A 24,974-nucleotide genomic window follows, 5' to 3' on the forward strand; every position below is an offset into this window, starting at 1 on the left:
GAGACAGAGAGAAAGGTCTTCCTTTTGCTGTTGGTTCACCCTCTAATGGCCGCTGCGCTGTGGCCAGTGCACCACGCTGATCCGAAGGCAGGAGCCAGGTGCTTCTCCTGGTCTCCCATCGGGTGCAGGGCCCAAGTACTTGGGCCATCCTCCACTGCACTCCTGGGCCACAACAGGGAGCTGGCCTGGAAGAGGAGCAACTGGGACAGAATCCGGCGCCCCGAACGGGACTAGAACCCAGTGTGCCGGCACCACAAGGCGGAGGATTAGCCTATTGAGCCGCAGCGCCAGCCCAACAATAAGAACTTCTATCAAGCAACAACAGTTTAAAAAATGGGTAGATTTTGAATAGGCATTTCTCTAGAGAAATACAAAAGGCCAATAAGCCCATGAAAAGATGAACTGTATCATGAGTCATAGGGAAGTGCAGATCAAAATCATAATCAGCTATCACTTCACTTCTTGGGCAGAGAATGCACAGTGTTGGTGAGGCTATGGAGAAACTGCACCTTCACAACACTGCTGGTGGCAGTGTAAAATGGTGTAGTTATTTAAGAAAATAGCTGGGTAGATCCTCCGATCATAAGAGTTTAAACATAGAGTCACCAAGTGATGCGGCAATAGCACTCCTAGGTATACAGCCACAAGGACTGAAAATACATGCCTACACAAAAACCTGCACGTGACTGTTCATAGCAGCCTTATGCACGATAGTCAAAAAGTAGAAATAACCCACATGTCCGTCAGTTGAAATATAGATTAATATGTCAAATACTCATATGATGGAATATTATTTACCCATAAGAAGAAAAGAGAATGAAGCACTGATACCATAGAGAGGAATCTTGAAAATACTGTGCTAAGAAAAAGAAGTCAGTGCAAGGCCTTGTACGGTCATTTCTGTGAAAAGTCTAGAATAGGCAAATCCGTAGAGATGGGAAATAGATTCGTGGTTGCTGAGAGCCGAGATGAGTGGGAATGGGTAGAGATGGTTAACGGTTATAGGATTTCTTTTCAGGATGATAGAAATGGTCTGGAATCAGATTTTTCTGATATCTGCACTACTCTATGAGTGTATCACAAACCAATAAACTAGTCATTTTATGGTATGTGAATTAAATGCCAGTAGTAAAAGAATCACACAGGGGGGTTTTCAAAACAATACTGATGCTCCAGCTCTACCACCAGAGCATCCTGAATGCTCAGGGATGGGACTCGATTAACTTTACAAACTCCCTGGGTACTCCTGCTAGGCTGCCAGCTTTGAGCACCACAATCTCCCAGTCTAAGATGCCTGACACATCAGACTCAGTGAGGGTAAGAAGAGAGGCAAGTGTGTGATGCGACTTCCTAGAAGTGTACCAGTTAACCTACAATGAAGGATGATTCACAGTGGCTCCTGGTCCCATGCATGTGACATACAGACACTCCAACTTAAAATTTTATCATCTCTGTCTGCTATGGTTTTGAGTCTCAAAAGTCTTACAGGTACTAAGAAGGTGGAAACTTAATACAAGATGGTGTTTAGAGGCGGGCCTTTGGGAAGTGATGAGATTGTATCGGGTCAGTAGGGTGGAGCCCCCATGACTGGATCCGGGTGGCTTTATGAAAAGGTCGTGGAGGCACAGTACTCGCTGCGATGCCCTGTGCCTTTGGGCTCTGTTAGCAGGAACACCATTGTCAGAGGCAGAAGCAATAGGGGCCACCTGATCCTCCCTGTGAACCACTATTATTTATAGTTAGCCTGCCTCAGGTATCTGGTTATAGTGATGAAAAACTGACTAATGCACTGTGCATATGAAACACTGACACAGGAATTAGGATCGCCTTTGTGGTGCAGAATTCATCCTGTCTCCTGCAACTTGCTTTGCCTGGACTTTCATTAGCCACATTGTCTTCCACAGCTATGGCAGATGGGACGGTTTGGGAATACCAGATCTCACAAGGACTAATTCTGCTGCCAGATTCTGGTAATGCAAGTGACATCATTTTCACCATTTGACTTGTATTATATCCCAGGAAGGGAAACTTGACTTTCAAGTACTTGGTTTCCAGAGACCAACAAAGTAAGTCAAAGATTTTTGCTTTGCCTTAGAAAAATCTTATTATTGTTAGAGGCCAGAAATATAGACAGAAAATGATTGACTGTGGGTGTTAAAAATGCTGCATGTTATTGATCAATAATAAACAAGGAACCCTCAGCCATAATATTAGTTCCAAGATTCAGCCACCCATGAAACATTTTGGCTCAAAATTATTATCAAATTGAAATGTGCTTCTCTTTGCTGTTCAAGAAGTGTGTCCATTAATGTATTGCAAGGGACTAACTCCATTCCTTTAACGTGTTAATGCTATTTTTAATGGCAAACTGAAGTCCCGACATCCATTCATTTCAAACATGTGAACCTAATGGGGCAAGCACCTCATACTATTTGCTATTCAGTTATAATTTATCTCCACCGCGTGCAAAATGGACGCACCATTGCACTTTGACATAATTAGCTCTACAAGTCGACGTAAACAAATTCATTATGTGATGGGTTCTCCAAACGTTCACACAAAGTGCATATTATGAAGAAACTGTGCAAGGACTTGAAAATACTTTGCACCACAATAAATTTATTTATTCTATTTCCCACAAGCTTACTGGAGTTCCCTTGTATATGTAAATATGTGAGTAATGTTCAAAAACGTGGCTGTAGTTCAGAACATAACAAAGTTTATACAAAATTCCTTATCTGAGAGTTGTGACTTTTAAAGCACAGATTGCTTCTTTTTCCCTTCCAAAGATTATAGAGATTGAATTTTCTTAATTTCCCGTGGCCTATAAATAGTCCCATGTTCCTTATAGCATCAGGGGTTTCCTGGAAACAGGAATACTGCATTTTATATCCTAGGAGTCAATTATATCCACAAACTCACCCTATGCTGAGAAATTAGCAGTCAATTCACCAGCCCATCAGAGGTGTGCACTTACCAGCACATGTTTCATTAGAGGAGTGGGCAGAGAAGTCAGGAACGCAGCTGGAAACACAGAGGCCACTCCGCAGAGAGAACCCATGGTCACAGACATGACATCGGTCCCCACGGCTGCACTGCAAGCACGCCCGAGGGCAGGCTGTCCAAGAGAGGATGCAGCAGATGAGGCATAGCCAAGGCACAGACACCCAGTTAGCACCAGCAGGGACACAGAAATAAAACGATGGCAACCCAAAGGGCTTGAGCACGGGCAACAAATGATCCTCAGCTGTAACAAGAGACACTTCTCACGGCTTTCCCATAGCTGCACAGGTTTCTGCTCCATCCTCAAAGACAACCTGGGCAGAGCAGAAGACTCCTTGTTGTATACGCTGCAATTTAAGATTTTGCACATGGATGGATTGTTTAAAAAGCTAACTACACGGATGTGTAAGAGAGAACATTTACAGTGAGCAGGCCTCTTTCTGGGTACCATTCACCCCTCCTTACCAGCTGTTGAGCTAGAGCAAGTTATCCAGACATTCTGTCTTGCAATTTTCTTGTCTTAGAAATGAGGATGATAATAGCACCTAACGCAAATAATTGTTGGGAAGATTATATTGTGTTATAGTGTGAAGTGACTAGAACAGTGTGGATGGCTCAACTGATCCGGCACTGCCACGATCATCCTTAGGACTGTTGTTATCCTTAGCAGCAGCACTTGAAGTGCAAAGAGAGAGCCAGCTATTTAAAGGAATACAGGATTATTTCTTTGGGTCAAGTTAATAATCTTCTGAGTTGCAGGTTGACTGCCTAATTTTTCTGCTTTCTTCCTAGAGATTTTGTAATAGAGAAACTTCATGATATATTTTTAATGGCCCTGGACTGGATTCAGAAGATTTAGGTTTAATATCTGATTGAACTTGATTCATACTTTTAAATATCTCTCTCAGCCTCTTGTGAAACAGAATTCCTAGTGACTGCTGTATTTTATTGAGTCATTGTGATTATTAAATGAGGTAATACAGATGAAAAAAGTCTGGTAAAATGTAAAATGCTATGTCTGGTCAGTGGCATTATTATTAAAGAGCAAGTGTTCTTTCATGTGGGGCACAAAGTACCGAGCTTTTCTACAAATGATGAGAACAAATTGGGGATACTCTCCTAGATGATGGGGGACAAGGAGATTAAGACCTTGGGTTTAACTTCAGTTTAATTCAAAGAAGCTATGGTGTATCTCACTAAATTGTGCCCAAAAACCTCATTCTTCACGGATTTTATGCCAATATGAGGGCCACAGGTGATTTAAGCTATACACTGAAAAGCCTATGTTCATATCAATAAGGCTGATCCACTCTTAATCACAGCAGTTCAATGTGAGCCTTACATTCCATAAAATATTAGCTTTGTTTCCATAAAGACCTTGGGGACAATATTGATTTGTACAACAAAATTATTGACTGATGCTCCTACATCCTATTTAACCAGCACGTGGCAGACGTGATGGGAGCCATCAATAACCTGGCCAACCTCCTGGATTTTCACTCTGCTTCTCACTCAGGTGCTCCTGGCTGCCTGCGGATCAGCACAGGCGCCTTGCACGCTGCCCTTGCTTCTTCCCAGCATCCTCAGCACAGTGCCCAAGTTACCTGTACACTGGTGTTTTGTGTGATCTGCAAAATAGCCCTTCCCACAGTCCTGGACACAATGGGCTTCCAGAAGGAGAAACGGCCCTTCACAGCGGGTGCACTCATGAGGACCTTGGCACTGGAGACAGTGGCTGTCACAGCCTGAAAGACAGAAGTCAGCTCAACAGGCCTTGCAGGAAGCAGCTAGGCGGGAAGCAGCAATGCAGGCTGGGGTTCTGGGTAGGGCGCCCTGCCAGGAAGCCAGGGGCCAGGGTTCTGATCCTAACCACGACACTTACCAAGAAGGAAACTTAGGATTAGTCACTCCACCTCCCTGGGTCCCAGCGATCTCCCCTTAAAATGGGAGTAGAAATCCTGTCCCACCCAGATCCCTGGTTGAAGACCAAATTAAATAACAGAAAATGCTAGATAAATTGTCAAATGATTGACAGGTATTAGTGATTATTGTTATTATTCCCTAGTGCTTCTGTTGAGGGTGGATCTCACCTGACCCATGGAATCAGTTATCTTCATCCCCCAGAAATGTTCTCTTTGTACCTTCAGCAGGGATTTCAGGGTCTGAGGATTTTAAAGGGGATACTGGGCCAGGGAGAGGTGTTAATGAGGTACATGGTATACAGAGGGCTGACCAAGGCAGGTGATTGACAGAATCACATGATCTTACTGATGTGGGAAAGCTTAGATAATTTTATTTTATTTATTTATTTATTTATTTTTTGATAGGCAGAGTTAGACAGTGAGAGAGTGAGAGTGAGAGTGAGAGAGAGAAAGGTCTTCCTTCCGTTGGTTCACTCCCCTAATGGCAGCCACGGCCGGCGCTGCGCCGATCCAAAGCCAGGAGCCAGGTGCTTCCTCCAGGTCTCCCATGCAGGTGCGGGGCCCAAGCACTTGGGCCATTCTCCACTGCCTTCCCGGGCCACAGCGGAGAGCTAGACTGGAAGAGGAACAACCAGGACAGAATCTGGCACCCCAACAAGGACTAGAACCCGGGGTGCCGGCGCCACAGGCAGAGGATTAGCCAAGTGAGCCGCAGCGCTGGCCTCACTTAGATAATTTTAAATTCATGAGCTGGAAGCCACACCTCCTTTGCTCTGTGTTGCCATGTCCACCTACCTGTCAATCAGGGGACCCCTCCCCAGGAAGTACTTCCTCTTACCAGGGACATAGGGGTGGTACCCTGTAAATACTTCCATTTTTCTAGGCTCATAAAAAGCTAGGAAGAACGGAAGCTTTCTCTCTCTCTCCTCCATGTGGCCTCAGGATGAATAGAGCAGGGTATGAGAAGGCCCTTTCTTTGTCCCACTTTCCAGAAATAAAGCCCTAATGAGCCTGTGTATTTTTCTGGCTTTGTAAATAAAGTTTATCACACTGTATGCCATGTTTGGGTCTGTACTTAGGATTCTTCTCCAAGGAAAAGAGTCTGGAAAATTAATTTAGGCCCAGTCCAGCCCATAACATTACCATGTGTTCTAATGACCACTGCACCAAGATCTTCCCATCCAGAGGGCAGGACTGTTCCATTTTTAAGGAAATCTGAAAGTAATGACCAACACATTCCTGTTTGTATGGCCATTTTGGCATGGGAGAAGGAAAGGGAGAAAATGCCAGGAAAAAAAAGACGGCTCTCAGGAAAGAAACCAGAAATGGGGTAAAAAGCCGGAATGGGAAACTTGCCGCTGGCTGCTTCTCTGGGCAGCACACAGCAGAAGCAGCCAAGGCTCAGGGCCATGCGGAGCAGGGCCTCCAGACACTTACTCTTGCAGAAGCCCCCATCCTGGTAAAACGATGGCAAGCATTGCTCCATGCAGGCCCCGTCCTGGAGAACGTAGCCGTCCATGCACTGCAGGCAGTCTGTCCTCAGAGGCCCAGCGCACGCATTGCAACTCCAGTCACACTCTAGAAAGAGAGTCTGTGTTAGATCAGTTTCTTTCCTGTCTACACACAGTCTCAGTGTCTAATTTATGAAGACGCAGTCTGCAGCTGGCAGAGGGAAAATGAAGACCATGTCAAAGGTGGCAGATAAGCGAACTCCAAGCAGGCCTCTGCTTGTAGTGGCCTGAATACGTCTCTGGGGTTTAGTATTTCCTAATCATGTCAGACACGGACCTGGACAAGGAGCACTCCTTGCTTGTGCACAGCCAGATTTGTCAGCAGAGCGGCCTGCTGAGCAGCCAGGTCCACTTGGTCTGACTGTGTGGCCCCCAGAACTCCGTGACCCTGCGCCATGCTGAGTCTTCGCTGTAGGGAGTGGCCAGCTGGCCCCTCAGCCTTCACCCTCACCTCCCCCAAATGCTCAGAGGTCATGAGAGGTCAAACATGGAACTAAGACTGCATCTGCTGTCACCTCTGCCTGCAGCTGCAGGCTGTTCTGGTTCTCAAAAATCTGGTTTTGATCAAGACGACGGAAAGAACCAACACTGTTAGGGCTCAATGGGGCATGGAGGAACTGTCCAGAAAGAAAGGGATTTCTGCACCAACAGATTTCACCGAGAGCACCAGAAGACAAACACCCAAGGGATGTGTGTCATTAGAGGTGCTGGGTGGGGGGGACAGGGTGTAGACCCTGCCTTCCTGCCCACAGGGAGCTATATGTTGTGGTGGGGTCCAGCTTTGGCTGTGCATCCAAATAACCAGTGAGGATTGCTAGGAACACAGACCATCAGGCTCAACAGGACACCTGTTGAGCAGGAAAACACCTCATTGCTGTTGCTTCTTTCTTCGTTATGGTGATTGGTACAGATGTTGTGGCTGCTGCGTTCACAGGCAACTCCAATGCCATCAGAAGACTCCTGAGAGCAAACGTTCTAACTGGGAAGTCTTCATGTGTGCGGCACGGAACACGATGGCACGGATAAGCCCGTGGGTTGTGACGTGCAGCGAGGCAGTATTCAAGCCACGGTTTGGCCACTTTTTATCTTTATTATCCTTTCTTTAAATGTTTCAAACCTCTGTTTTCTTGTCTGTAAAGCAGGGATTAGAATAATACCCCTTTTGTAAGGCTATTGTGAGGAACAAAGGAAACAATGAAGGCGAACATTTATCGGAGGGCCACACATCAAGTCACAGCCCAGTAAACGAGCACAGCGACCAGGTTCTCTTAGAGAACAGACTTGCACTCGGGGCTGTCTCCATCCCACTTTCCTCTGTGTGCAGAAGCTGGGAAAAGCTCCCCTTAGTCACCTTCTCTCTGCCCTGATGCAATATTTCCAAGTCCTAGAGAAGCAGGTAAATGTGCAAGACAGCACACGTGCTTCCAAGAAGATTTATACAGTTAATCTCACTCCTTTATTGGCCTGAATCAATCCTGACGGGGAAAAGACTACAACAGAGCCTTGAAAACTGCCAACTTCGTTATGAAATCATGTACAACGCGGAGGATTTGTGATAATCTTGTTTTGCACCACACACTGACAGCCACTGGTTAGAAGGAAAAAAGAGCAGAAAGACTTCTGTGGTCTTGCCTACAGGGGACCACCGGAGGTGTTAACCATGCAGAATTCCTTGGAATGGAAAGGAGGCAGCTTTGCAGAGCCCTCAAGCAGCCCAGCTTGACTTGACAGATGTTTGACCTCCATATCTGAGCCCCAGCTTCTCGGGCAGAACCCGAGGAATGGAGGGAAACGTGGAAGGAAGCTGGGATAAAGAGGGGAAGTGGGGCAGGACCAAGTCAGACCTGTTCTTTCACTCGTTTACCCTAGGCTGTGCACTGCCACTCAGATTGTCAGCCCAAGAATTCCAACTACTGGGGGACGAGGGGAAAAAAACACCGGTTGTCTTGTTATTTTTTAAAAATTTTAAAAAGATTTATCTACTTGAAAGGCAATGTTAACACACAGAGAAGGAGAGATGGGGAGGAGGGAGAGCAAGGTGGGAGGGGGAGGGGGAGGGGGAGGGAGGGGGGGAGGGAGAGGGAGAGGGAGAGGGAGTGGGAGAGGGAGAGGGAGAGGGAGAGGGAGAGGGAGAGGGAGAGGGAGAGGGAGAGGGATCTTCCATCTACCAATATGCTTCCCAAATGGTCACAATGGCCTGGGCCAGGCCAGGTCAAAGTCAGGAACTAGAAGCTCCATCTGGGTCTCCCATGTGGATGGCATGAGCCCTACAAAGCCCAGAGGGTAAGGTAATTCTTCAATAACGGTCTGGTAGATAGACTAGGGAATGGTGGGGATTGTAGTGAACTGAAGAGCTCACCTCCACCCAGCAAGGACAAGAGCTATGGGGCTCTAAGCTCAGCACTGTAGGAATACAAATCCAGTATGCCCACACCTTCTAATGCTTCCAAAAGAAGCTGCAAACCTCAGTTTTTGTAATCAAAGCCTTCTGGTTTATAATAGACAAAGATTTATAGCCCTGCACCACCAGGTGGGCCAAACAAAATATGTATATGAGCCAAGGACAACCTGAGGGTTTCCAGTTGGACACTTCTGGTCTAGTTACCAATATCTTGCTCAATGTTTGGCACATGGTCGCTCAAAAATGTTTGCAAAGGAATGTATGAATACACACACACACACATACATACATGCATAAATCTTGCTATGATCACAGAAAGCCGAAACACAGGGTGATGTGAAGTCCCAAAATGGGACACTGGATATCCACAGCAAGGGGACATCACAGAGCAAGGGAGTCCTCCTGTGATTCGGAAGAGCTGTACCTTTGCATGTCTTGGTGGTGATGTCCAGGTAGTACTGAGGGGCACAGCTCTCATACTGGCATTCCCCAAAGAGTAGCACCTTGCTGGGGTCTCGACAGGAGGTACAGCTGGCCTGTGAGTCACAGCTCCGACAATGCACGTCACATGCTGAGCACACAGGAAAGGAAAGTGACCAGGTGATTACAATTGTACTGATCAAACCTAGACAGGTGCTGTGCAGGGACAAAGCTGTGCTCCAACCTGTTCTTTAATTACAGCTCCTTACTCCGCCCAGGGATCAACAGAAACAGAAAATACCAGTCTTACTTTCCAAAACAACAAAGAACAATCTTATTTTCCAGATAGGATAGATTAGAAACCCAAGAATGGAAATCCCACACACACAATGCCCTGTGATTCCGCAACAGCATTTATATGTACTCTAAATTATTTCATTAAAGTCATTAATAAAAATATTGATCAAGTAAAAAGAATTAAGGTCTCGAATTAGTGTCCAGAATTTTATTTGAGCCTGACTTCATAAGGAATCAAGCTTCCTATAACTCCTGATGTAGATTTATATTTTTGCATGATGTCAGGATTAGTTAGGCACAAACTTTATTGCGTAGCTCTGCCAATTCTGTATTTTCAGATACAAAGGACTTTTAGGGGACCTGGTTTATTGATATGGCAAGTTGTCATTCTTAGCAGCCAGCTCCATAATTCAGGCTATAAGGATAGGCTCCCATTCCATCTTCCCCAAATTAACAACTGGCATTTTGCTATCTGCTCATTTGGGAAACTTTGGAGTCTGTTTTGACGTCTCCCTTTCTCTCACTCCTAACCCAGACACTGGATCCTATTCATTCAAACTCGCCAATGTAACTCAGCTTTCTGCTTTTCTCCATAGTCACAGATGCCAATATATTGGAGCTTTCCTCCTCCCCTGGTGGATTCCCATCATAGCCTCCTCCCTGGTTTCCTCAACCCTCTCTAAGCTCCTTGCAAATTATTTTCCGTGCATCCACCAGAGTGACTTTTTTATTCATACTGCTCAGGTTTCAGAGTACACTCTCATAAACACAATGTCTTTCTTCACTCTCAGAAGATTTCCAGCCATTCTTTCTATAAATATTGTTCCTCTGCCTTCCCTCTCTTCTCTCCTCCTGGAAATCCCAACACACATATTCAAATCTTCTTAACAGAATCTCCAAGTGTTTTGCTTTTCGCTCTCACTCTTCCGTCTGTCTCTTCTAGAAGGTCTTCACTGACTCTCTTTTCTAGAACAGGTCTCCCAGGTGCACATTCTTAGAGCACCTGTACACGTTTCTCATTTAAATGACAATTCCACATCTTTGTCTTTTAAGCTAGAAAAGTCCTGAAAGCAAAGATGCGATTTGTTTTGCTCCTGGCACAATTCCCCAGTGCCTCACTGGTTTTCTATCACATCGCAGGTGTTCAATAAACACTTGCTACATAAATGAAAGAAGCCAGATACAGTAGTACAAGTGTGTTTTTCTGCCTCATTCTAAACTCTTCTCTAAGGATGTGTCGGAGGAAAAATCTAGAGAGTAATCAAGTAAGTTTTAGATCTACAGGATATCAAAGTGTGTGGCACAGTGCAGGGGAACTGCCTCTCTGCAAAATTGAAGGATATAAAGTATTTCTGTTTCACTCACAAGGAAGCCATTGCTATAAGATATTCATTCAAGTAACTAGATTGGTAATTTAAAGCCCTAGGAAAATTCTAGATGGGGTTTTCAGTTGGGAATAATTAAAAAAGAATATTTTAACTGTTGGAAGCTTACATGAGACTAAACTTTTATCTTCCCCTCTTCTTTTTTTTTTCTTTGCTAGAATTTCCCTGTGTGCTGTACCTTCATTTTGGCAAAGGCATCTAACAAGGAGTCTAAAGATAACTTGGGAATACAAAAATAAAGGGGGGGCCCAGTAGTCCTAAGTGGATTTGAAGAAGGGTTGAAATGCGCATGCAAAGGGTCATCAGTAAATAGTTTTCCCTTTTGTTATTTAAAGAGTCAGAGTTCCCATCTGCTGGCTCTCTCCCCAAATGGGCACAGCAGCCCAAGCTGGGCCTGGCCAAAGCCAAGAACCGGGAATTCAATCTAGGTCTCCTATGTAGGTGACAGGGACCCAAGTCTTTGCACTTGCTGCTTCCCAGAGTGCCCACTAGCAGCAAGCGGGGAATGAAGCAGAACTTGGACTCAAACCCAGGCACCCAACCAAGGATACATGCATCTTAATCACTAGGCCAAACACCCCTCCTACTCAATCTACTTAATAGGCAAAAGAAAGGTCCTTAATACAAAAAATTGATGTCCTTAGTAGAGTATTACAATAATTAAACCTTGATTTTTTACTTTATCAGTATTTTATTAATGACTTTAATGAAGACCAAGAAATCATGCCAGCGATACTTAAATATGCCACAGACACCTACACAGTGGTTGCATCTCACCATCTGCAGAACAGTTCTGTTACCTTCACCAGCGAAAACAATAACCTTCAAGTCATCCAGGAAATTAAGCCAGGCTGTAAGTACAATGCTGCAATTGTGTTCTCAAAGCAACCGCACAAGCACGGGACGGGGAGGATCTGCCTAGACACCAGTTCCCATGGGAACTAAATCCATGCCATTTAGTCAACTTAAGGCTTCGTAGTCACTACCGATGTGATGAGGTTCCTGAATCTGGGAACTCTGTCTTAAGCTGCAACCTCAGGGTCACGAGGAGCTGGGCCTCCCAGCTGGGCTTCCCCGTGGGGCTCCAAGGCCAGTGCCTCAGCTGGGGCTGAGAGGCCCATGCCTCGGCCTGACGTGGGAGGCCTGGCCAGGGTTGACTCCTCGAGCTGCTGTCTGTTTCTCTGTTCCTGAATGTTCCTTTGCTGCCTTTCATTCCTCCCGGTACCTTGAACGTGGACCTGAGGCCCATCACTGGCTCCATGGAGCAGTGGATTCACCCTGGGCACTGGGAAATGCTGAAGAGTTCATGCAGACTGTGCAGGGATGCAGTGGGGCCACGCTGAGGAGCCGGTGCTGTCCACCGTTTCTGCCTTCACTCCCTTCTCAGTCCCTTCCACGACGACCCTGCCTCACACTGGGCCGTTCTGCCCACACCAGAGCACTGTGGCTCCACGGCTTCCATCTCCTAAGGACGGGCGGTGAAGAAGCACTTCCTCCGACTTTGTCAATTCAGACCCCACACAGTATCAGGCCCGGCGTAACCATGAGCATTCCTGGTTCTCTGAGGTCACCGGAGAGTTCCAGAAAGAAAGAGAAGAATGTGGCGAGTGGGCCAGAAACCTGCGAGGGAGCTAGGCCATGGGGTGGGGTATAACCATCATTTGTGGAGGAGCCTGGGGCGTCCGCATGTGGAGTTCACTCTCTTTTCACACAGACTTATTTGCTGCTGTAGATTGAAAGACGGTCACCAGCGTCTCCTTAAAGCCCCCGCTCCTGATCCTGCCTGCAGCAGACGGCCAAGTAGGAAATGACTGTTAAATTCAAACTCGGGAAAATAATCACACGAAGGAGTGAGGAGACTGACTTTACACTGCTCCGGGGAGAAGTTCTAGGGCCATTGAGCTGGAGCTATCCAACCACGGAAGTGGCTTCCTTCCTCCACAGGGGGGTTTGTTGAAGCAGGAGAAAAAATCTCTGCCTTGGGTGTAAGAGTGCGCTGGGTGCAGCTGGCATTGTGGTACAGCAGGTTAAGCAGCCGCCTGCGATGCTGGCCTCCCACATGAGCACCAGCAAGGGTTTGAGTCCTGGTCACACCACTTGCAGGAAAAGCAGCAAAGGATGGTCCAAGTCCTTGGGCCCCTGCCACCCATGCAGGAGACCTGGATGGAGCTCCATCTCCTAACTTCAGCCTGGTCCAGCCCTGGCCATTGCAGTCACTTGGGGGGCGGGTGGTGAACCAGCAAATGAAAAAGTCTGTGTGTGTGTGTGTGTGTGTGTGTCTCTCTCTCTCTCTCTCTCTCTCTCTCTCTCTCTATATATATATATATATATAACTCTGCCTTTCAAATATTAATAAAATAAACTCTTTAGAAAGATTGGGCTGGATAACCCCACAGTTCTCTTTCAACTCCAAAACCCTGTGTTTCAAGTCCTAAGAGCTCTATTTTTCATCACCCTTTAAAGTTCCTACCTCAACTACCACCCTTACATTTTAGAGCTCAGTTAATAGCAACACTTCCTAAAGATTTTTGTAACTAGAATTCTGCTCCTTGTGTTCTTCAACAAAATGATTATCAATACATTTCTTAAGATGGACTGCATTTCCTCAACTACCCTTTGCTACACACTTTCTAAAACTGGCATGCCTGTAATTGTCTATGATGGTGAACATTAGAAGGGGCATTGTGGATTTTTAAAAAGAGTTTATTTTATTTATTTGAAAGAGTTACACACACACACACACACACACACACACACACAGGGAAAGACAGAGACACAAAGAAAGGTCTTCTGTCTGCTGGTTTACTACCCAAATGGGCACAGCAGCCAGGGCTGGGCTAGGCTGAAGCCAGGAGCTGGAGCTTCTTCCAGGTCTCCCACATGAATGCAGGGGCCAAAGCACTTGGGCCATCTTCTGCTGCTTTCCCAGGGGCTAATATTAGCAGGGAGCTGGATTGGACATGGAGCAGCTGGCACTGCAGGCTGCAGCTTAATCCACTATGCCACAAAGCCTGCCACATGGATTTCTTAAAAATAGCAGAAACTCAAATATCCCAACTTAGGGGCATACTTTAGTCAGTGTTAGAGTGAAACTTCAGGACAAAAGTTAGGAGACTGTGACTTCCATTGCAATGATCTCTGAAATCCTAGTCACATGGCAGCATCACAAAAGTGCCCCTGCAGAGGCCGCACTGCAAGACCAAGGCTTCCCAGAAGGGAAATATTTCAATGCAACGTATTTTTTGTCGCCTACACTTCATACAAGGAATTCTATTTCTTTCTTTTGAACTTTTATTTCTCTGATTCCACTGCTGTGAAGAGCCTCATAAATCTAAGTCCCTAGTTTTCCACCGACACTCTCTTGCTCTGGAATAGGAGATGCAAGTATTTCATCCTTGTCTCTTGTATCACAGAAGCTACAGATGCTGGCAGACAGCTGATATACATCCAGCAAAGTTTTTGTTGCAAAAGTAAAGAAATCTTCCCCACTGGTCCAAAATTGATTTATATCTTTGGTCTCTCAGCAAAAGAGGAAGAAGTGGGAGTTCCATACAACTTCATTTCCAATCAAATCCTTGCAAACATCTCAGTGAATGCACAGTAGGAGCTTTGCATCTATAAAATATAAATATCTTCCATTGTTTCATTTGCCTCTCAGTCCTGATGATGCTGGTGACCAGGACAGCAGTGAATCTGTATGAGACCTTATGCTCTGCTAGGCTGTGTGCAGTTCAACAAGAGGACGTCAGTACTATTACAACTGCCTTCTACAGAGAAAGAGACTGAGATCCACTGGTTAACTAACTTGCTCAAAGTCATACAGCTGGCAAGTGGCAATTAGGATTTGAACTTTAGCCCCCTACTCTAAATCTATAGCTTTCTCTCCTAATCACTGCCCTATAACTCCTTCAACATGGTCCTTCCGAGAACATAAAACTGAAATACCACTGCAAGTGCTAGCTGTCACTCATTTTCAAAAGTGTAACTTTTTTTTTTTTCGGCAAGTGACACTTCAGTGATTGAAATAAAGTGAGCCCCTACGGTCTATCACGAATATTCCTGCATGTGTGAAGAATTTTCTAACTTTTTTCCCAGCTAGATTTTCTCTTCCCTAATTTTTCTTAATTCTTTGTTTGTGTCAGATTCAGGGTAACTCATCACATTCTGATTTCTTTGAGAAATAGGACACCTACACAAGTAACTTTTGTGCAAGATGAAATACTGTTTGGGCAGAAATTGAAGGCCTTGTAGCATACATATGGAGCCTGGCACAATGTCAAAATTCAACAAATACTTGGAGAAAACATTAAATTCGGAGAAATGCTTAGTCTAGTCTCTGCCCGGGATCACAGAATTGGATTGGTGAAAGGAATCAAAAAGATGAAACAGATAATACTTTCAATTTTTAAATGAGATAACTGAACTGAGAAGTGAAATAACCTGCCCAAGATCTCACAGCTGATACTGCCAGGGGAGACCTCGGGACTCTGCCATCTGAGCTATAATCTGCAAATGGCAATTTGTAAATTAGTTCTCTTCCTGTTATAAAAACAAAGGCTACCAGGTGAGAAGATGGATGCAAGCACATTGCACATCTTTCAATAACCCCACAAGGGCAGAAAAGGAGAGAAAGTTCATTGAGAGAACCTACGCTGGCAAGCACGGTTGTCATCGAGATAATGTCCAGGGAAGCAGGTGGCGCTGCAGGTGCCAATGTGGGACAGGACGAGGTTGTTGTCACACGAGGAGCAGGAGAAAGGCCCTCCGCCCTGGCAGGTTCTGCAGGAGGAGTGGCATCCTGTAGAGGGAAAAGGCACACGGACACTATGAAGCCAGACTTCCTTCCCAAGAAGCACCCCAAGAGCCACCATGGAACCCCAACACTGAGACCATCCCATGCTCTGGTTTCTAGGTGCAGGGTGTGCATCTTGCCTCCTCTTCCTCTTTGGGAAGTCCGATCTTTCTCAGCTGCTGCCCCAAAGAGAATATCAGAAGGCACCTCTGGCTGCTGAGTCAGCACTTACTCACTTGTACAAGCTCCTTTCTCTGCATAGTATCCTGAAGGGCACTGAGGGACGCAGTGGTCCCCGAGTAGCAGGTGGCGGGCGTTCTGGCAGGCCAGGCAGATGCTCCCGGGGCTGTGGAGATCCGCGACACAGTGCTGGCACAGAGGGTGGCAGTCTGCAAAGGCAAGGTGGGAGAGAGAAGGTGTGGGTGGATGCTCATGAGCACAAGGTTTAATCGCCGCGCTGAAGGGCAGGAGGGATTTTCATGACCAACACTGCAGCACAGGAGCAGGGGGGTGGCCCAGAGGCAGTGTGGGTGGGGGAAGCAGAAGCGTGTGACCCGTACACACTGTGTATTTGAGGTGCACGGCGGTTGAGTTTTTAATCCCTTTCCAATTGAATGGCCTTCAATTCAAGCTCGAGGGTGCCGTGTCACAGATACCTTTGAGGGCTACAGAGAGAACTACCAGACCAGTGGAAACAGTGAGATCAATACTACCACTGTCTCCCTCCCGGGGCTCCAGGAACCCTGAGCCCTCCGAGTGGCTCCTTCTCACAGATTTGGGCTCTCAGTCAGCCTACCGGTCTCAGCCTTCAGTGTGGAGGGGTTGTGCTTAGCAGCAAATCGGGAGGAGTTGGTGGAAAATTGCAGTCTTAACTAGAGGTAAAGTGACGGTTGTAAAGTCATTTTTATGACACAAGACAGTCCACAGCAGCTCCATCAGCCCAGCTGCCTGAAAGCTATGGAACAAATTACCCTATAGAGCCAACCCTGCATCTTGTTCTCACTCATCTAATAGTCATCCTTCAATAAAGAATTTAAGTTGGGGTTCGTTGTCTGTGAAAACTTCCTCCTCCCTGCTTTCTAGCAGTATCTCCCCTTCAAGTCCCATTTACATGCTTCATCCCAAAGGCAGAAGAAAATCTACAAATCTTGAATTGCCTGGCAAAACAAAAATAGAGTAAAGACCTAGGAAAAGAAAGAGTTCTGGCTATAGGGCTGTTCTAGCTTCCCCTGTGAGGTTCAAACACCTGTTTACATTGTATGATGTATGACTCATGGCTCAGAAATGTTTTGTTGAGTCTTGAGGTCTTGTAATAGAGACTGGTTTCTAGAGAGATTTTCACCAGAAACCGTTCATGTCAGTACAACCGACTGCCTGCCCTTGAAGACTATTAGGTGGGTTTTTCTCTCTACATTGTGTGATGTGTTCTTCATTGCCGGTCATCTGGATGTGCCCCGTGTACAAGAAGCAGGTCTCACACCCACTTCTAGTGCCCACTCATCCACTTGAGAACACTTTCTAGGGCCTTGATGGCCACCCCCCAACAGTAGGCCAAAATTATCCTCAAAAAATGCAGATTCTACACAGAAACATGTTTCTGTGTAGGAGCAAACTGTTGAAATCCTTACTTAAGGTATACTAAGCTGATCTTCTGTATATTAAGACAATCGAAAATGAATCTTGATGTGAATGGAAGGGGAGAGGGAGTGGGAAAGGGGAGGGTTGTGGGTGGGAGGGACGGTATGGGGGGGGAAGCCATTGTAACCCATGAGTCGTACTTTGGAAATTTATATTCATTAAATAAAAGATAAAAAAAAAATAAAGCATCATTGCTTGTTGAAAAAAAAAATGCAGATTCTTCTAGCAGCACACAAACTAATAGCCACCCGACCTTTCTCTGAACCGTGTTGGTTTCAAATTACAAGCAGCCTTTTGCTGATGTTAAGAACAATTCATGATATCCTAACAACCAAATTAATGCTCATTACAGCTTTTCAGTAAATTATAAAGGAAATGATGACTGTATTGAAGGAAATCTGATAAGGAGGCTATTTCCTCCTGCCTTGGTATACAGTTCCCACACAATGAAAGCATTGTGGTCTCTCTTCCTGCGCCCTCCTTACACTGCCAAGAGCATAATCCTAGGTGTGCAAAGAGAAACTCAGAAACCTTCAAAATGTTGCTAGAGCAAATGAAAGTGATAGCGCTCTCTGATTAGCTTACGGAGTGGGTCAATTGTGGGACTGGAAGCCCAGGAAACAGTACTGATCCAGTGCTCCATTGTGGAAGAGCCATGGGTCCTTCCTCCTGAAAGCGAGTGCAGACAGAGCATCCTGGGCACAGGCATGTATCAACAAGATGCGCAGGTGTTCTGCAGTCTAAAGACCAGTTGTGTCCAACTGAAGCTTTCTCTACTGTGCAATTAGAGAAATGAGAACGCTTTGAAGAAAAAGTAAGCAGATATCTGCAGTATTTTGTAGGTATAATAAATAAGTGTTTATGGATTTGTCTGATCTTGGGGCACTCTAGAAGCCGTTGAAACAAGGGAGGGTGAAGTGCAGTAATTACTTCTACAGGAAGTTGGAGCCAGGTCACAGACATTCCTGCCTTGGCCCCAGTGGGTGGTCTGAACTGAAACCTGGGCCACTCTTCTCCTTGCCTACCCTTTCATGTCTTCCCAGCCCATTAAGCATGAGCACCTTGGATTCACTCCTCTCAACCTCAAAACATCTATCTTTGCCCATTTTTACCTCCCATTGAGGTGTGCAAAGGGAAATTCAACCATTTCCTTGACGAAACGCCTAACCCCCCCACTGACATTTTGGGTCCTGTTGTCAACATTATACTACCCTTCCACCACCTCTCTCTCCTCCATGTCCTCGGCCTAAGCCTCCAAACATGCTTCGAACCACCTCTTGGCCCCAAGATTTTCTCTACACACACCTGATCTCTTGTCTACCTTTCACCACCCAACTCCTTTCCCTTTCCAACTTCCAACCTCCTTGAAATCTGCCTTCATCCTGCACAATTCTGCTGTGGCATTGCTCCTGAAAAGGTCTCTGATACACAAATTCTGTGGCTTCCTCTAATTTTCCCTACCTGAAATCTACAACGTGGCACTTCTCTCAGCCTTCTGCTTGAAACCCTGTCTCCCCTTTAGCATGGTTTGCCTGGTGGCCCCTTGTGGCTAGTCCTCTTTTCTGATCTCTGACTAATGAATGATGGGATTCCTTATAGCTTTCATTTTTTTCTATCCTCCTACCTAAGGTTTTGAAGGTCTGAAACCAGACCTGGTTTGTTCAGATCAGAAGCTCATGGAAAAAGCTCAATGTGGGCAATGCCCTGAGGTCATTCCGGGCCTCTGCCTCCTTCCATTCCTCCACATTACGCCTCCAGAAGGCATCAGATCAATCCCCAGACATACCATATTCCATGATAAAGTGAGTACCCAGAGGAACAAGAGAAATCAATAAATGATACCCAAAAATATAAAACTCCCACTTGCAGAGTTGCCCAAAGCATCCCATTAGACCAAATCAATTTATATTTCCACTTTACACAGGAGATTGTTAACTGCTCAAGTTTGGAAAATTGGATAGCTAAGTGATTTTGTTCACTGTTGTATTCATTGTATGGTTTAAAAAGTCATACTGAATGCTCAATCATATGAATAAATTCATAACAAAACAACAACCTGAGTGAGTCCATTCATGTAACCCTCCTACCCTGCTCTGTCACCTACAAGTCCCCAACAAGACCACTTAAATCAGCATGTCTGAAATCCTGCTCTGAAGGGTGGTTGACTGATTTTTATTAAACCAACCCAAAAAAGAATAATAAATTCCTAAAACCTAGAACACACCTTTGTCTTTAGAGACTCAAAGCCAAAATCTCTTTGTAGAAGAGAATTCCTTGGGAGACTTCAAAATGATTGATGATGTGTGGGGAAAGAAGACAGAAATCAGAGCAATGAGAGCTTGTGGATTAATACCAATGTTCTGGCTTCCAGTCAGAAAAGTACAGCTCCCTAGGGCAGACTACAGAACTCAGGCACGGCCAGCTCCAAGTGGCCAGCCCTCCAGGCACCACCTGCAAGCAGGCTCCATGCTCATCCTGGGGGGAGTCCGGGGGTGGGTACTGCGATCTGCCCGGAAGAGGAGATGGATGGAGCTCAAACAGGGACCTTAAGGCTGTATTTTTCAAACTACAAAGTAAGCCATGGAAGGAATAAGAAACGCAACTTTACAAAAATATAAATATGTATAAAGTCATGTTCAGAAAGCCTTTCAGATTCAGGAACTACTAACACTGACATGTTTTTCTTGTAGTTACTTCTTTTTAAAAATGTTTTAAAGAATTATTTACTTGAAAGTCAGAGTTACAGAGAAAAAGGGAGAGAGATTCACTTTCCAGACAGCCCCAATAGCTGGGGCTGGGCCAGGTAGAAAACAGGAGCTATTGGGTTATCATCAACTGCCTTTCCCAGGCAATTCTCAGGGAGTCAGACTGGAAGCAGAGCAGCTGGGACATGAACCAGCACCCATATGGGATGCTGGCGTTGCAGGCAGTAGCTCTACCTGCTATGCCATAATGCTGGCCCCCTTTTAGCTATTTCTATTTGCAGTTCTACATACCAAGATTTTTACATAGATGAGGTCATATTAAATGTAAGCACACATAATGTATTTTTTACTTAATACTATCTGCATTCCCATATTTCATTGGGGATTCCTTGTAATGATATTTTTTGGAGTAATATAATATTCCAGAATAGGTAAACAAAACATTGCTATTTTTTTCCCTTAGAGTTTGAATATTTATTTCCAAGCTGTTTCCACTTTTGTAAAATATTGATGAATCAGTATTCGTCTTCATTCCAGGATACTGTATGAGAGAAAATATTGAAGGAATGTAATTCATATTACTGTTATATTTATTGGGCTCAGCATACATGAGGCATATGCATTACACAGAACTGCAAAATCTCATTCAAAGAGATGTAGTAGGCAATCTCATTAACCCCATTTAATAAATAAGGAAACGGAGATTCTGAGAGTTTAAGCTGTTCGCTTACAAACAACATATCTAGACTGACTCTGGACCATACATTTTATTTATTTATTTATTTATTTATTTATTTATTTATTTATTTATTTATTTTGGACAGGCAGAGTGGACAGTGAGAGAGAGAGAGACAGAGAGAAAGGTCTTCCTTTTTGCAGTTGGTTCACCCTCCAATGGCCGCCGCGGCCAGCACGCTGTGGCTGGCGATCGCGCTGATCTGAAGCCAGGAGCCAGGTACTTATCCTGGTCTCCCATGGGGTACAGGGCCCAAGTACTTGGGCCATCCTCCACTGCACTCCCAGGCCATAGCAGAGAGCTGGCCTGGAAGAGGGGCAACCGGGACAGAATCCGGCACCCCGACCGGGACTAGAACCTGGTGTGCCGGCACCGCAAGGCAGAGGATTAGCTTATTGAGCTACGGCGCCGGCCTGGACCATACATTTTTAACCACTACAGGCACTAAAAAATGTAAAACTATTACTAGGAATTAAAAATTTCCTCTCAGAGAGTTTGTACCAATTTATATTCCCAGCAGCCATTTATGAGATTGTTCTATGATAATTTTGCCAACACTAAGAAATTTAATAAATAGTAAAACAATCATGGCTAATATGATTGGTGAAATTATTGTTACATAATTGTTTTAATGTGTATTTATTTTATTATAAATTCAGTCAAGCATTTAAAAAATATTTTTTCTCTTTCAAGTAACAAAAATACTTAAATGTCTACTAAGAAAACTTTCACCTCAGTAGGGGAAAATGACCCTGGATTTATAACTGGAATTGAGTATTTAGTATCTGTAACCAAATAACAGTGTAACAATGGGTTCTTTCCTCATCTGTGTGAACATCCCACCCTGGACCAGGAGCATGGAGTTATCCTGTGCTTCTAGACAAAGTTGTCAAAGTCACCTACAGAGACAAGTTTGTAGACTCCAAGGTACAGGTGCAAAAAAAGCCAAAAACACTGAATGTGCACTGGAACTAAGAGACTGAAGTCCTCCATCAACACAATGCCTGTGCTCTCCATCTCCCTACCCTAGGCCAGAAAAACCTTGCCAGCCGAGGAGAGGGAAGGAGCCAAGAGGTCATTCACTTTGCTCCTGCCTTCATTCCCCTAACACAGAATAGGAAAAGAATTCAATACTGGAGTGAACGTGAGCTATGCCTCTTGCTATAAGGAGAGCCATCTCCCTATTGTGCCCTGTGTCACACAGCAACACAAATGGTAGCACAGTGGGCTTAGCAACAGGAACAGATGGTGGATGGCGGAGTGTAGGACTGGAAAGATACTGTTACCTGTGCTCTGCCACAGGGAGGAGGTACTGTGGAAGTATACAACAGGGGTGCAACTACTTGGCTCAGCAGGCAGGGAAGACCTCCCAGAGGGGTCGAGAGGAGAACACTGAGCAGGACTTGGCTGCCAGAGAAGCCGGAGAGAAGAAGAGAAGAGGGTTCCAAAAAAAAGGAGAGCTTGGACAAAAATCTCAGCAGCTGTACCGAACAGGATCCTTCAAGCAACTGGGAAATGTTCAGCGTGGCTGACTCTTACCTGACCTGCGTGGGCCAGATATAGAAGTTTTTATCGGTCAAGAAAAGGAATCTGGGTTTTATCCTAGGCAGTTGGGAACTGATGTGTGTGTGTGTGTATCTTTTGTCACTCTATTTACTGTGGTCTGTGTTTTTTATTAAAGATTTAAATGAGAAATCTTTGTACAATATGGAACCTGTGATGAGAGAAGACATTAGAACCATGACAGAAAAGCACAAATCCAAGGAAACTCTGACATTCAGCAACTCTCAGACTGTGACTCCTGCTGGGGGAGGGTGGTGAGATCCCTGTGACTCTCTCCCCTCCTCCCTTCCATAACACCTGCAGAAGTCCCTTCTCACAAAGAACATTCCACGGCTGAATGTTCTCAAGGGGCTCATGCTAGGCTTGGCACGTTAAGAAAACTACAACGCAAGCATGTGGATTCCACTGTGGCTGAGAGGGAAGGCAAACACACTACTAGCGGCTTGTCTTGGGGACGTGACCAGGCAAGACCTTTTTGCAAATTTTTAGGACTCAAAACTCCTTTCAAAAGGGAAACAAGGCCAGCACTGCGGCTCACTAGGCTAATCTTCCACCTTGCGGTGCCGGCACACCAGGTTCTAGTCCTGGTCTGGCCACTGGATTCTGTCCCAGTTGCTCCTCTTCCAGGCCAGCTCTCTGCTGTGGCCAGGGAGAGCAGTGGAGGATGGCCCAAGTGCTTGGGCCCCTGCACCCCATGGGAGACCAAGAGAAGCACCTGGCTCCTGCCATCAGATCAGCATGGTGCGATGGCCGCAGCGCGCCAGTCGCGCCAACCATTGGAGGGTGAACCAACGGCAAAAGGAAGACCTTTCTCTCTCTCTCTCTCTCTCACTGTCCACTCTACCTGTAAAAAAAAGGGGGGGGGGGGAACAAAGTAGAATCTGGCCAGATCAGTAGTGTGTAGTAGGGAGCCACTGCATAGTTGGTGAACAAAAGGAAAAAGTTATTGAAGAAGAGATTCTGGGAAATTGTGAAGAATTTGGAGGCCCATGAAAAGGTCAGTATGAGTTGTCCCAGCTGGATTTCACAACCTGCTCCAGGCTGATGGAAAGGGGCATAGCTCAGCTGTGTATGTCATCGACTGCAACCACCCTGTCAGCTATCATTTGAGGTAACAGAGACAGAAATATCCCCACGGCCAGTCAAAGGTATTAATTATGCCATCTAAACGTAATTAAGAGATGCTATGAGCCCCATCTCCAGGCACTGCAGGAGGGGACTGTGCCAACCAACCGCTCAGACGTCAGTCCCTTTACACCCAGTAAATTCAACCAAGAAGTAGCCTATTTGCAGGTAAGGCTTCTTCTTGGTGGGTGGTCACCATCTAACAAATACTAATTCAGACCCTTGCTGGACTCACACTGTAGGAACACATCCATCAGAAGTTAGGTCCTTCATCATGTCTGACACAGTATCTTTGGGGCCAGCAACGCCTCCAGTCGAATTCCCTTGTCATACTTCTCACTCCACCCTCCACTCCTGTTCTTGTCCAAAGGTGATATTTGCAACGATTTCACAGGATACACTGGAGGAAGTTTATATTTTCACTGCTTAATCTGCACCAGGACGGCAGCTACTAAAACAGAGGAATGGAGTTTCCCACCCAGCCATCTAGCTGCCTCCGCAAGGATTAACATCCATCCTAAAAGCCCCATCTGTGCAGGAAGGCATTCACATCTGATCTTCTTGCCTGTAATCAAAAAATGGGAGGCTGACCTCAAATATGTCTAAATGGCAAGTGCGCATCCATTAACCGCTTAGGAACAGCGCCCCTGGTACCTGAGGCTGTCTCCCAGATGCCTCCCTTTGATACTTGGTGAGGAAACTCTTACTTGTTATGACTGCAATTACAGGGAAGACTCTTTAAATATAAGACGCGTTAAGGATGACATAAATAGAAGAGAGACCCAGGAAATGTTTACGCTTAGCCTGTTTCAGATTACTGGTGTAGAATAAGCATGTGTGTGTTTGCGGGGGAGGTGTGGGGCAGATGGAATTCCAGCTGTCTGCATACATGCCTCCTTGCTAAGAAACACAGAGAATTCTCACAAGCAAACTAATGAGCGCATAGCAAGGAAGCAAGGAAGGACATGGAATATTAGCTCCAGAAAAAAAATAAATAAATACATTTCTTGTTTGTAACCAGCACAAGATCCTGTTTGTTTTCTGAATGCGCCCAGCATGCAGATACGCTAACAATTTAAAAGTTAAAAGAAATATTGCTACTCAGCAGCTGCACAGCCCGTGATGTGTCACCTTGCGGTGGTGAGGCAATTACGCGCGGCCATCCCTGTGTGATGCTTTCTCCACATCACAAAGGCTCTGCTTTGCGGGTCAGTGAGGCTCTCCCACAGCTGTGAGGGGTGGAAGAACACAGCAGTGAAATGACTTATTCCACTTATTTCAAAAGAGCTTGAGGATATTAAAGTAAATGCGTACTATTGAAGCATGGCTTTGGATGTTAGGTTTTGTGGGCAGTGACTCCTTAGCTGATAAATAATGACCTGCAAAGACCAACTTAGAGACACAGTGAGATTGTTAATAGTGTCCTGTCCATCGATTCGGTTCTGATCACGAGAAGATTAAGTGCATTTGGAAGTG

The 24,974-nt window shown here is 45.4% G+C and overlaps 1 protein-coding gene across 2 annotated transcripts in view; it reads right to left on the reverse strand.

Moving 5' to 3' along the window:
• Nucleotides 1-24,974, reverse strand: part of FRAS1 (Fraser extracellular matrix complex subunit 1) — a 491,248-nt gene that overhangs the window by 164,049 nt on the left and 302,225 nt on the right. For both annotated transcript variants that reach the window (XM_051820195.3, XM_051820194.3), the window contains 6 exons: nucleotides 15,968-16,120; nucleotides 15,591-15,737; nucleotides 9,262-9,408; nucleotides 6,363-6,503; nucleotides 4,608-4,748; nucleotides 2,978-3,118 (listed from right to left, as the gene is read on the reverse strand). In XM_051820195.3, the coding sequence (XP_051676155.3) occupies nucleotides 2,978-3,118; nucleotides 4,608-4,748; nucleotides 6,363-6,503; nucleotides 9,262-9,408; nucleotides 15,591-15,737; nucleotides 15,968-16,120 (870 nt within the window). The remainder of the gene's footprint in view (nucleotides 1-2,977; nucleotides 3,119-4,607; nucleotides 4,749-6,362; nucleotides 6,504-9,261; nucleotides 9,409-15,590; nucleotides 15,738-15,967; nucleotides 16,121-24,974) is intronic.

This window comes from Oryctolagus cuniculus, chromosome 8 (assembly GCF_051225735.1).
Source record: "Oryctolagus cuniculus isolate XC-2025 breed Fujian yellow rabbit chromosome 8, ASM5122573v1, whole genome shotgun sequence".
NCBI lineage: Eukaryota > Metazoa > Chordata > Mammalia > Lagomorpha > Leporidae > Oryctolagus > Oryctolagus cuniculus.